The 11,400-nt window shown below is 37.1% G+C and overlaps 1 protein-coding gene across 1 annotated transcript; it reads left to right on the top strand.

Annotated features, from left to right (window-relative positions):
* Positions 1–4,463: 4,463 nt before the first annotated feature.
* On the top strand, positions 4,464–10,990 carry LOC106075109 (ovalbumin-related protein Y-like). The gene is made up of 5 exons (XM_013236024.2): positions 4,464–4,692; positions 6,328–6,457; positions 7,454–7,670; positions 9,718–9,848; positions 10,808–10,990. The coding sequence occupies exons 1-5, from the start codon at positions 4,481–4,483 to the stop codon at positions 10,988–10,990; spliced, it is 873 nt and encodes a 290-aa protein (XP_013091478.2). The 5' UTR covers positions 4,464–4,480.
* Positions 10,991–11,400: the final 410 nt, after the last annotated feature.

The following is an 11,400-nucleotide window of genomic DNA, read 5'->3' as shown; positions in this document are numbered from 1 at the left end:
AGATCTACATTTTAAAGAGTTTAAAAGTTTGGAAAAGCTCAGCATTTAGCTCATTATTCAACCCATTGAACATGATATTGAACAGGCCGCACAGACATGGGATGTGGCCACGAGCTATTGTGCCATCACAAAGCATATGGACATCTACATTCTCCAGTTGAGGGCGCAATCTGAACTGTGTGAAGGCGAAGTCGTGGACCCGAATCTTTGAACCCCAGTAGCCAGTAGTAATGCCGTAGCGTTACTGTATTTTATTTCGTGAAGAAACATGGGATCTTAACAAGCAAACTATAACAAATACATTTCTTTAAAAAAAAGTGTTCTGATGGGGAAAACTCCACATTTACAGTCATATATCTCAATACTGTAAGATTCATTTACCCTTTTCGATATTTTCAATTATTTAATTAACTGATTAGTTAAATTTTTTGATTGAGTCCTGTCTTGTTAGGAACAGTGAATAATCGTGCAAAGTTTCAACTTGATCCCAGAATAGGAAGTGGGAGAAGTAACGTATTCAAAGCTTGTACGAGACAGACAGACAGACAGAGTTTATATAAACTTTGTAATATTCAAAGTGTAAAAAAACAACAACAACAGATTATTGTGATTTACTTTTAGTGTGAACATTCTCAATATTTTTGCATACTGGATTTCAAAACGAGTATTGCGGTCCTCAGCTCGTTGCAGCCAAGGGCCCACCATTTTGTTACTTATTATAAGAGACTTTTAAAATCACAGTGCACGCTGGGTAAAAAACAAACAAACAAAGTTTAAATAAAAACGGAAGCCAAACAAAGTGCAAAGGATAATTGGCTTCTTTAAAAATACTTGGATTGGAAGATTTGCAAGCAAGACATCTTTTAAGAAAGAGATACGTGAACGAATTATTGACGTCATCAGGGCTAGAACATTATTATTGAGTTTAGCTTGGTTCGCTGGCAACACTTTCCCACTAGGTCTTAATACCAGGTATTTACTCTTAAAATTAGTTTTATGATTTGAATGGCTTAGCGATGATAGAAAGTACGTCGCTAACCCCCCCCCTCCTTACCCCGCCATCTCATTAAAATAAAGTAAAAAAAAGTAAAAGTCCCCCTTTCAGACCCAGCGATCTATCAGATGATGTAAAGGTCATCTCTTTTACAAAACAGATCTAAAAAAAAACACAAAAAGTGCAGAAGTTGTGTCTCTGCTTTAAAATGTCTATGTTCCGATTGGTTGATCAAATTAAGCTGTACATTAAATATGAGAAAAGAGTTCTTGTAATCACAACAAATTTCCGTAAGGATCAATAAAGCAGTCTTAGTCTTAGTCTTAGTCTTAAATCAGTAATACTTGTTGAGAAGACCAATACGAAGGTAAAAAGAAAAACCCAACTGCTTCCCAATTTATTTGATACCATAAAAACTACGACAATATTTTATATATCTAAGTTTAAATACAAAATTACATTTCCTGTCTAACGTGTTCATATTCGTTTAATGGACCTCATTCACCAGTTGTAAACAAACAACATTTAGCCACGTGATTCTCTATCTCTTCTATACAAATTACGTAATCCATAAAGGATGTCACGTGATACGTTTTTTCCCCATTGTTTTATATAATATTATCACGTGGCTAAATGTTGTTTGTTTACGATTGGTGTATGAGGTCGATTGTAAGTCAACGCTTAATATTATAGTACAGAAGTACATAGTACATATAAAGTTAGGTGGTGATAGACTAGCGCTCAGCTGAAGACTAGGAAATAGAACTCTTGATTTTTCATATCTCCCAGTCAAACGAACTCTAGTTTGTCGGTGTCTTGTCGACATAACATCCTCGTTATCTATAAATCACAGGAAAAAAAAACTTACTTCCTTGTCAACTTCTCAGTGTGACAATGAAATCGTTCCTTTTACTTATTATATCTTACGTTAACACCTTTGTCAGCTTCAGGTGTGGCAAAATATGCTGGTCGAAAATGGGTCTGCAAAATTACGTGAAATAATGTACACATCCTTAATTTTTGGACTCAAATATAACGCGTATCATCCTAACTTATCATCCTAACTTATTCTAACTTATCCTAACTTATCATCCTAATTTATCAACCTAACTTATCATCCTAACTTATCATCCTAACTTATCCTAACTTATCATCCCAACTTATCCTAACTTATCATTCTAACTTATCAACCTAACTTATCATCCTAACTTATCATCCTAACTTGTCATCTAACTTATCATCCTAACTTATCATCCTTACTTATCATCCTAACCTATCATCCTAACTTATCATCCTAACTTATCATCCTAACTTATCATCCTAACTTATCATCTGTATATAATTTGTTTTCGCTTCCCTGGTGCGGCTAAATTACCTGTTATGAAAAATCACGTTATTTCTAATTACACTTTGTCTGCTCCAAGTATGTCTTAAATTCATAGCCCAGGAGTTCTTTAGCCTGTCATCTTTAGCATAATCATAGACCAATATATCCTACATGGAGATAAGTATTGTCGAACATTGTAGAGACCTACTTCCCAATATTTATTCACCAGAGGTCTACCAAGTTATTTTCTAGCTTTAAAAATATCCATCTCTAGACGAATTTTATATACATTGTATAGTTTAGAAGAGTGTAGGTAGGCGTTACTTACTGTCTAATTACATATTTAATATACTATGCATATGACAGAGACTCCTGATTATCACTGAATTCCAATCAACAGGTAAGCTAATTCCTTTACTGTTAATTAACATCATTTTTGTATTGAGACGGTAGAACTGCATGAGCAGTGAAGCCCAACTCACGGGGAGTCTGGCCAAGACCAATAGTTATAGTAGGCCTAAACACAGACCTGCGATGTGTCAACCTGTGGTCAGTGGAGACCGATTACCTCCTTTAGAGTGGCCTTATCCGACTTGTGGCGTGGTCTTGTCCCGCCCTTTGAAACCAGCACCCACAGCGCATTGTTGGCCTCCTTCAGGCGTAGAATGACCATGGTTCATCTTGTAAAACACTTTTTTCATATGTCTTTACCAAGAGGCCCGTATAAGACACTGGCCCCAAACCACCCCGATAGAAAGAAAACTATATGGAGAGCTCCCTGATTTGGAAACCACTGCGCGGTTCATCTCATGTATTGGCCTAGTCATCTGAACACTCCAACATAACAATGAGAACGGAGAAGAAGAAGAAGAATGTGACTGTGAAGCCCTATTTTTGGAGAGACACTCCCGTCCACATATATTGCAGGTCAAGGTGGTTTTCGCTTTGGTGGAGGAGCTGGCCGTTTTTCGTATAGCACGCTTTTCTGAAGCCCATGTTTTTTTTTTACTGTCCATAGATTTCTTGGCCACCATCTCTCTCCGTCTGTCCACAGCGCATAACGAAGCCAAAATAAAGTTTCAGTGGGAAGCGTGGTCGAGAGTCTAAGTACGCTTGAACTGGGCTTGGGTTGGCTACCTATGAAGGGGGCTCGAGGTTCGACACCCAACTCGGGCAGAGTTGTGTTTACTGAGCTCCTGAAGGCAGCCCGGAAAAACCTTCTCCTAGGTACTCCCTCCCCCCCCCCCCCAAACTGGTCCACAACTGAGATTGGACCAAAGCGCTCTGAGCATACTAAAAGCATGAAAGTAGCGTTATTTAAAGCCATAATTTATTAATTTAATTTTTTTTGACAATTTTGGTTGCTGTGAAGTGTGTTGGGCTGGTAGAACTTTTACTATGAAAAGAAAGACCTTACCTTTACCCTTTTACCTCTACCTATCCCTTAGTCCAGTGATGCCCAAAATACGGACCGCGGGCCAGATCCGGCCCGCCGAAACGTCGACACAAAAGATAGGTAATTCCCCCCTCCCACCCCCCAAAAAATATTTACCTACGTTAGGGCCCTCACCTTTTTCTAATGGATTACTACCAAGACATTTAACATTTGTATTTTCATGAAATAAGACTATAGAATCTACTAGGAAAAGTGAACGGATCTTCACTTTTTTGTTGAACATGATACCATTGCTAGCAATTGCATTGTTGGAGCGTTGGGGAACCACGCAAGATTCGTCGACCGTCTTTGTCCATTCCTCTCTGTCCTTTGCCTTAATTAGAGCCTCTTTCAATGGCAGGCCCGTCCATTCTTTTATGTTGTCCTCCCATCGCTTTCTCTGTCTTCCTCTTCTTCTTTTCCCTGGTACTGTTCCCTGGAGGAAGGTCTTTGCGAGCCCCGAAGATCTTGTAATGTGGCCATAGGTTTTCAGCTTGCGTTTTTTTTTAAGTTAGCAGGTCATCGTGGGGTCCAATCACTGCCGTAACCCTGCCTCTAATCTCTTGGTTTGTGATGCGGTCTTTGAATATGAAAGGTGAATAGGAAGACAGCCTTCATATATATTGGATTCGTTTTAGATCAATATGTTTTATTTCATGTTTGTATGTTTATTAAGACTAACTTTTTTTCCCCTGTAGAGTACTGAAGATTTGACAACACTAATATGGGGACATCGCTGTTGTTGGCTTGTATTGGACTGCTTAGCTTTGTCGGTCAACTGGTCTGTGATCAGCATCAACAGCAGCAACAGCATCAACAGCAGCAACAACAGAAACAGCAGCAGCAATTACTATTGTCTTCAGCAGCGAAGGAATTCGTAGAAAAGTTGTATGAGTATGACTCTTTAAGACCTAAAATAGTTTACTCTCCTTACAGGTGAGTCTTTCTGTCTGTCTGTCTGTTTGTCTATCTATCTATCTATCTATCTATCTATCTATCTATCTATCTATCTATCTATCTATCTATCTATCTATCTATCTATCTATCTATCTATCTATCTATCTATCTATCTATCTATCTATCTGTAAATCTATCTATCTATCTGTAAATCTATCTATCTATCTATCTATCTATCTATCGCTCCATAGAGCCATAGATCAATATGCGGAGACTTTAGGCTTAGAGAGTCATTCCAAACATGTAGAACATTTGACAAACATATGATACAAATGTCGTTCTCCAATGGAATGAGTTTAGAAATTAGATTTTATACTGCTGAAAGTTGCTCATATCATATACATTTTAAAATGCATGGCTTATCAACCTTTTTAAGATCATGTACTTAGGAAACAAAACAAATATATACACAAAATACTTTAGTGTCACAACGTATGTTGTGGTGCCGGGGATTTCAATTGAATTAAAATAGTTGAATAAATGACGATCTAGGATTCACAATAAAAGATTCTTTGTTAAAACACAACTCTGGAACTTTATTTAAATATAAAACGTAAGTACAGCTTATGTACAAGTTACAGATCAACAAGCACAAAAATATTACAAAGGCTTTAAATCAGAGCTCTTAGAAAACGTGACTGTCTACTAGGAAATTCTTTCATCGACTGGCGTTCTTTCTACTCTCGTCAATTCTCTGGCGCTAAAATGTCTTTATTTATTTTCAAATCAACCAATAGATTTGCAACATCGTAATTACGTCTCGGGTAAAACCTGAGGCGCTGTCAAGGATCTAGATTTGTGGGGTAATTCCTGAGGCTCAGTCAAGGGTTTATATTTCTATTTACACATAAGCTTTTAAATGTGAAATATACAAATAAATCTATAATGGCATCTGTGACATTTAGAAACAATTACAGAAAAAAAAAAGAGGGCCCATAAAAGAGGCACATAAAGCCCCCAAAAAAGGCAAAGGAAAGAGGCCAAAGGCCCAAGGATTCCATTGATGATAAAGCTAAAATTGGATAGCGCTAATTCTGAAGTTTCCTATAAAAAAATAAAAAAAAAGACTGACATTTTTTTTAAATAATGCAAGATTTATTTCCCTTTTCTATGCAAAGCACGATTAATTAATTGCCAGTAGTTAATTAACTTGTTGGTTAATATGTTTAATTGATTCATTTATTGCCTTGGACATTAAATAATTGTGCAAAGTTTCAACTTGATTCGAGAATGTGAAGTGGGAGAAATAACGTGAACAAAATTTGAACCAGGCAGACAAAGTGAGTGGATACAATAAGCTTTGCAAATAAATTGATATCTCTTTAAAGTTATCTCAATAGATAGGCATCTCCAAAAGATCTACAGTTAAACTTCTTGTCACGCTAGATATTTTTCTTTCTGTTCTCTCTTGTTGTAAAATACACAAATGTAAAGTACTGTATCAAAAGTACTGATCTTTTTCTAGCTTACCTTTATGATTTTTTCTTTTCTTTTATTATAATATGATTTATTTATCAAATACCATTAGAATATACTGAAGAGGTAATACTGTTATTTATATAAATCTACTTTCGTAATGTGGTCTTAGTTATATTATATTGTTTTATCCATTAGCATACACAGGGCTTTGACTATGACGTCACTCGGTGCAAGGGGACTTAACGCTGAAGAAATGAAAGAAGTACTCTGCATTACGTCCCTTGGTGATTCGGTGCATTCTCTTTACAGGGAGCTTACCCAAGAGGTATTATTACCATTAGGCATGAAATAGAAACCTTTAGTTCGCACCACCTTACATTTATATACATGTACTAATCCTTCCCATGCAAAAACATTTTGTTAAATCAAGTAGGCTACCTCATTGAGTGGATAGTATACTACCAGGGTGTCTTTTCACTTTTCATATTCCTCTTACCAGCTTGCAAACTCTTCATGGGTGGACCTTAGTCTGTTGGACCGTTGGGGCACTACATAGGATCTGTTGAATGTCCTTCTCCATTAAATTCAGTCTTTTGCCTCGGACAGAATCTACCTCAATGGCAGGCCCGTCCATTCCTATTATGTCATCTTCCAATCGCTTTCTCTGTCTTTCTATTCTTTTTTTCCCTGATACTATCCCCTGAAGGAAGGTCTTTGCGAGCCCTGAGGACATTGTAACTGAGTGCTTAGAATTTTAGTTTGCCTTTCTTTGACAATAGTTAGCAGCTCAACATGGCGGGGCCCAGTCCCTTAAAATGACTTGATCTTTTCCATTTTGACACATTTCTGTCATCCCTTTTTGAACCACGCTATCATCTCAAACCCTTTTCAGCCAACTTATCATCTCAAACCCATTTTCAACCAACTTATCATCTCAAACCCATTTTCAACCAACTTATCATCTCAAACCCTTTTCAATCAACTTATCATCTCAAACCCTTTTCAACCAACTTATCATCTCAAACCCTTTTCAACCACCCGACCATCTCAAACCCTTGTCAACCACACTATCATCTCAAACCCTTCTCAACCAATATCATCTCAAACCCTTCTCAACCACCTTATCATCTCAAACCCTTTGCAACCACCTTATCATCTCAAACCCTTTTCATCACTTTTCGACCACTTCGTCTTAAGTTCTCAACTTCTCTGTCATCACTTTCCAACCCCTTCTGTCATTTTTTCAACCCCTCTCCCATCACTTCTCAACCACTTTGTCATTACTTTGCAACCACTTTAATCACATTTTGTTTTATCTCAGCTTTCTTCGCGGACTGACGTTACGATCCAGATTGGACTCGGTCTCTATATTAACCCTTTCTACTCGATTCGGCCAGATTTTTCTGAGAGCGTCGCCAGGAATTATTTTTCGGAAGTCGCCCATTTCAACCTGACAGCTGACGGAGGTGCAGAGAGACCAATTAACGACTATTTGTTATCCAAGACACCCAGCTTGACTTGGAGACCGCTTATAGATGGTGATAAGTTGCATTCACATCTTAATTATTTATGGGGAATAGGAAACTGATGGGAACGGAATTAGCATTCTTTTAATATTTCTTTATGGATATTAGGCCTACCATCTTTATATTAAGAATTATTGTCTCATCTTCAGTCTTCTATGTTGTACGTCTATACCACAATAAATCTCACACAATATAGACACTAACCTACTAGTGCAAATATAAAGTGCTGAAGTAATGAACGATCCATGAATATTGAAATATTTTTATGCAACGGGAGCATTACCTATTCTTTTTTTAATGATAGAAAATAGAAAAAGGTAAATTGAGTATTTTACTTATCCACAGTACATCTCGAGCGTTAGGGCACCATGTAAAATCTGTCGACCGTCTTTCTCCATTCCTTTCCATCTTTTGCCGTAGTTAAAACTTCTTTCAGTGGAAGGCCTGTTCATTCTTTTATGTTGTCCTCCCATCGCTTTCTCTGTCTGCCGATTCTTCTTTACCCTGGCACTGTTTCCCGAAGGAAGGTCTTTGCAAGTCCCGAAGACCTTGTAATGTGGCTGTAGGTTTTTAGCTTGCGTTTTTTTTTAAGTTAGCAGGTCATCATGAGGTCCAATCGCTGCAGTAACCTTGTCCCTGGACATCTTAATTATTTATGAGAAATAGGAAACTGATGGAATCGGAATTAGCATTCTTTTATTTCTTAATATTTCTTTATGGGTATTAGGCCTACCATCTTTATGTTAAGAATGGACCTCATTCACCAATCGTAAACAAACAACATTAAGTCATGTGATCTTATTGATAAAACAACGGAAAAGCTGTCACGTGACAACCATCATGAATCAAACATGAGATCTTAAATTATATAGAAGATATAGAGCACCACGTGGTTAAATGTTGTTTGTTTACGATTGGTGAATGAGGTCCATTATTGTCTCATTGCCACTGTTTAATTTTGCACGTCTACTCATGGTACGATCATAAACGAAGACGCTAGCCTACTATTGCAAATATGAAGTAATGAAACAATGAACGATCCGTGAATATTTAAATATTTTTATGTAACGGGAGCATAAGCCATCATATTTTTAATGATAGAAATAGTTAATTGAATATAATGATATAATGAACAGTAGTTTACAGAACACGAACTAACCCTTTTATAAGGTTTCCCATATAAGCAGCTTGTTAGAAAGTGGTCGACACCTTGGCGAGCATGTTATCTCAGCGCCTTGAGCCTTCATTATATTTGTTAACAGCACTCTATAAATTTAAATTATTATTATCATTATTTTACCAACAAGACAGATCTAATACAAAAATGTCGTCTGCTGAAAAAAATTATATTAATTGATTCTGCAATACTAAAAAAAAAGCCAGTAATTAACAGCTTTAATTTGAAAAAAAACCAACATAACCTATCAGCACTTTCCTTTCATTTTGTACACCGAATACACCAAAAATCTATTTATAGCTTTTCCGACATTTATGAAAATCTCTTAATTAGTTAATGTCTCTACCAGTGGCTCAGCTTTGAACTCATTCCAATTGTTACAATAGCAAAGCTAACAGCACATCTCACTAGTCAGTAACAGGTATCTTCATTATCTTGCTAATCTCAGTGTTCAATACTAATAAATGCCATTATTTTAAGGATGGCTGCCTGGTCGTGCGGTTTGTGCGCTGGACTGTCGTTCGGATTTATCGACGGTCGAGGGTTCAAACCCTGCCCGCTCCCATCCCCCGTCGTCCTGCGGGAGGTTTGGACTAGGAAGTAAACTATCTTCAACTCTGAAGGAACATCCGAAACATGTAAAACATTTTACAAACAAGGAACGATTACTAATCTAGTGTTGTTAAAAAAGTAAAGACTTTGTTAAGTCCCTTTAGAAAAGAACTCGAGCTGTTGAATAGTTTAAAATACACACACACACACACAAATTCAATTTTTCTTCATATTTTAAAGAATTTTTTTTTTGAGTTTTAAAATCTGTAAATTTTTTTGTGTGCGATGTCAATTATCAATTTAATAAATGTTTTGATTCGTTTCATTTAGATTCCATTGAGCCCGACACATCCATGATTTTAGTCAACACGGTCGCCTTTAACGGCGCCTGGAGGACAGCGTTTGATTCACGCTTGACAAGAACAGAACCGCTGATGCTGTCGTCTCATTCGGGGAAAGAGGTGACTCCCACAATTCTCCCAGCCTACACATAGTATAGGAGAGAGTAAAATTGAGTTAAATAGGACAGGGGCTTCTATGTCACACCACACAAGCCCGAGTTTACTTTGGGAGAGATAGTTTAGTTTAATGGTGCAGGGACTTAGACTTTCCCCCTCTCATAAGCTCTCGGAGGGAAGAGGGAAGTAATTCGGATTACTTAAAGGGGCTCGACATCCGACCTCGCCGGAAGGTTTCCAGCAAGGAACTGCAACATCATGATAAACAAACATTCGCGAATAAACTTTGAATCATAGCAGAAACTTAGAGCTAGGCTAATAGACACAGAGCCTTAAGGTTCTGCTGCTATGCTTGAGATTTGAACCATGTTTCGCCATTTTTTTCTCTAAAAAAATTCGTTGAGTCCTGTGTGATTCCCACCAATCGGAGACCCTAGGTGGCTCTCTAGTTTGCTTATGCCTAAGGCCAGTCCTGTCCGAAGTATTATATTATAAGCATGAAATAGATAGATAGATAGATAGATATGTGGATGGATAGATAGATAGATAGATAGATAGATAGATAGATAGATAGACAGACAGACAGATAGATAGATAGATAGATAGATAGATAGATAGATAGATAGATAGATAGATAGATAGATAGTCAGACAGACAGACAGACAAATAGATAGATAGATAGATAGATAGATAGATAGATAGATAGATAGATATATAGATAGATAGACAGACAGACAGACAGATAGATAGATAGATAGATAGATAGATAGATAGATAGATAGATAGATAGATAGATAGATAGATAGATAGATAGATAGATAGATAGACAGACAGACAGACAGATAGATAGATAGATAGATAGATAGAGAGAAAGAGAATGAGGCAAAGAGAGAAAGAGAGGGAATGAGAGAGACAGTGAATGAGACGGTCTTGATTTATAAATACATACGCTTATCTCACAGGTGGAAATGATGCATGGTGACATGACTATCAACTACAAAAGAGATACACTGAACCGTGTCGATATAGCAGAGCTTCCATTTGTTGGGGACAGATTCACGTTCTTCATTGTTTTGCCGATGAGTGTTGGTGGTCTTAAAAAATTAGGCATGTATTTGTTTCATTCAAACTCAATAACAGAATAGTCCAAAGGATTACGCATAATTGAATTTAAATATGTAGACAATTTACTCTTTTAAATTGCCTGCCCTTGATTGAATTTTACACAGTCATTGTCTTTCTTTAACTGTTTAAGGAAAAAATTATCCTATCTATTAATTTCCTTTATAAAATCCTCTTTTCTAATTCACCATCAACTTGCTTGAAGCTATCTTCACTGTTCGCGGGTAGTTTTGGTTGAAAACCCCACAATCCAAATGTTTCCCCTATCATATTTGGAGTCAAACTCCATCGGTCGAGCCAGCAGATGTTCTTGATGCAGGCAAGCCTTCTTTAGAAATTCTTAGACTTTCTACAAATGCATCAAAAAATGCTTTTGTCTTTTTGTCGCTCCCTTTAAGAATTCCATCAATGCACACTCCCCCAGCAGAAGAAC

Source organism: Biomphalaria glabrata, chromosome 12, assembly GCF_947242115.1.
Source record: "Biomphalaria glabrata chromosome 12, xgBioGlab47.1, whole genome shotgun sequence".
Lineage (NCBI taxonomy): Eukaryota > Metazoa > Mollusca > Gastropoda > Planorbidae > Biomphalaria > Biomphalaria glabrata.
This window is presented reverse-complemented; position numbering and strand designations above follow the sequence as displayed.

Bases quoted from the DNA above. Each gene is read 5' to 3' on its own strand.
- LOC106075109 (XM_013236024.2), top strand. From the start codon at position 4,481: ATGGGGACATCGCTGTTGTTGGCTTGTATTGGACTGCTTAGCTTTGTC. The intron at 4,693-6,327 runs GTGAGTCTTTCT...TTTATCCATTAG, and splicing joins ATAGTTTACTCTCCTTACAG to CATACACAGGGCTTTGACTA. The intron at 7,671-9,717 runs GTGATAAGTTGC...CGTTTCATTTAG, and splicing joins TTGGAGACCGCTTATAGATG to ATTCCATTGAGCCCGACACA.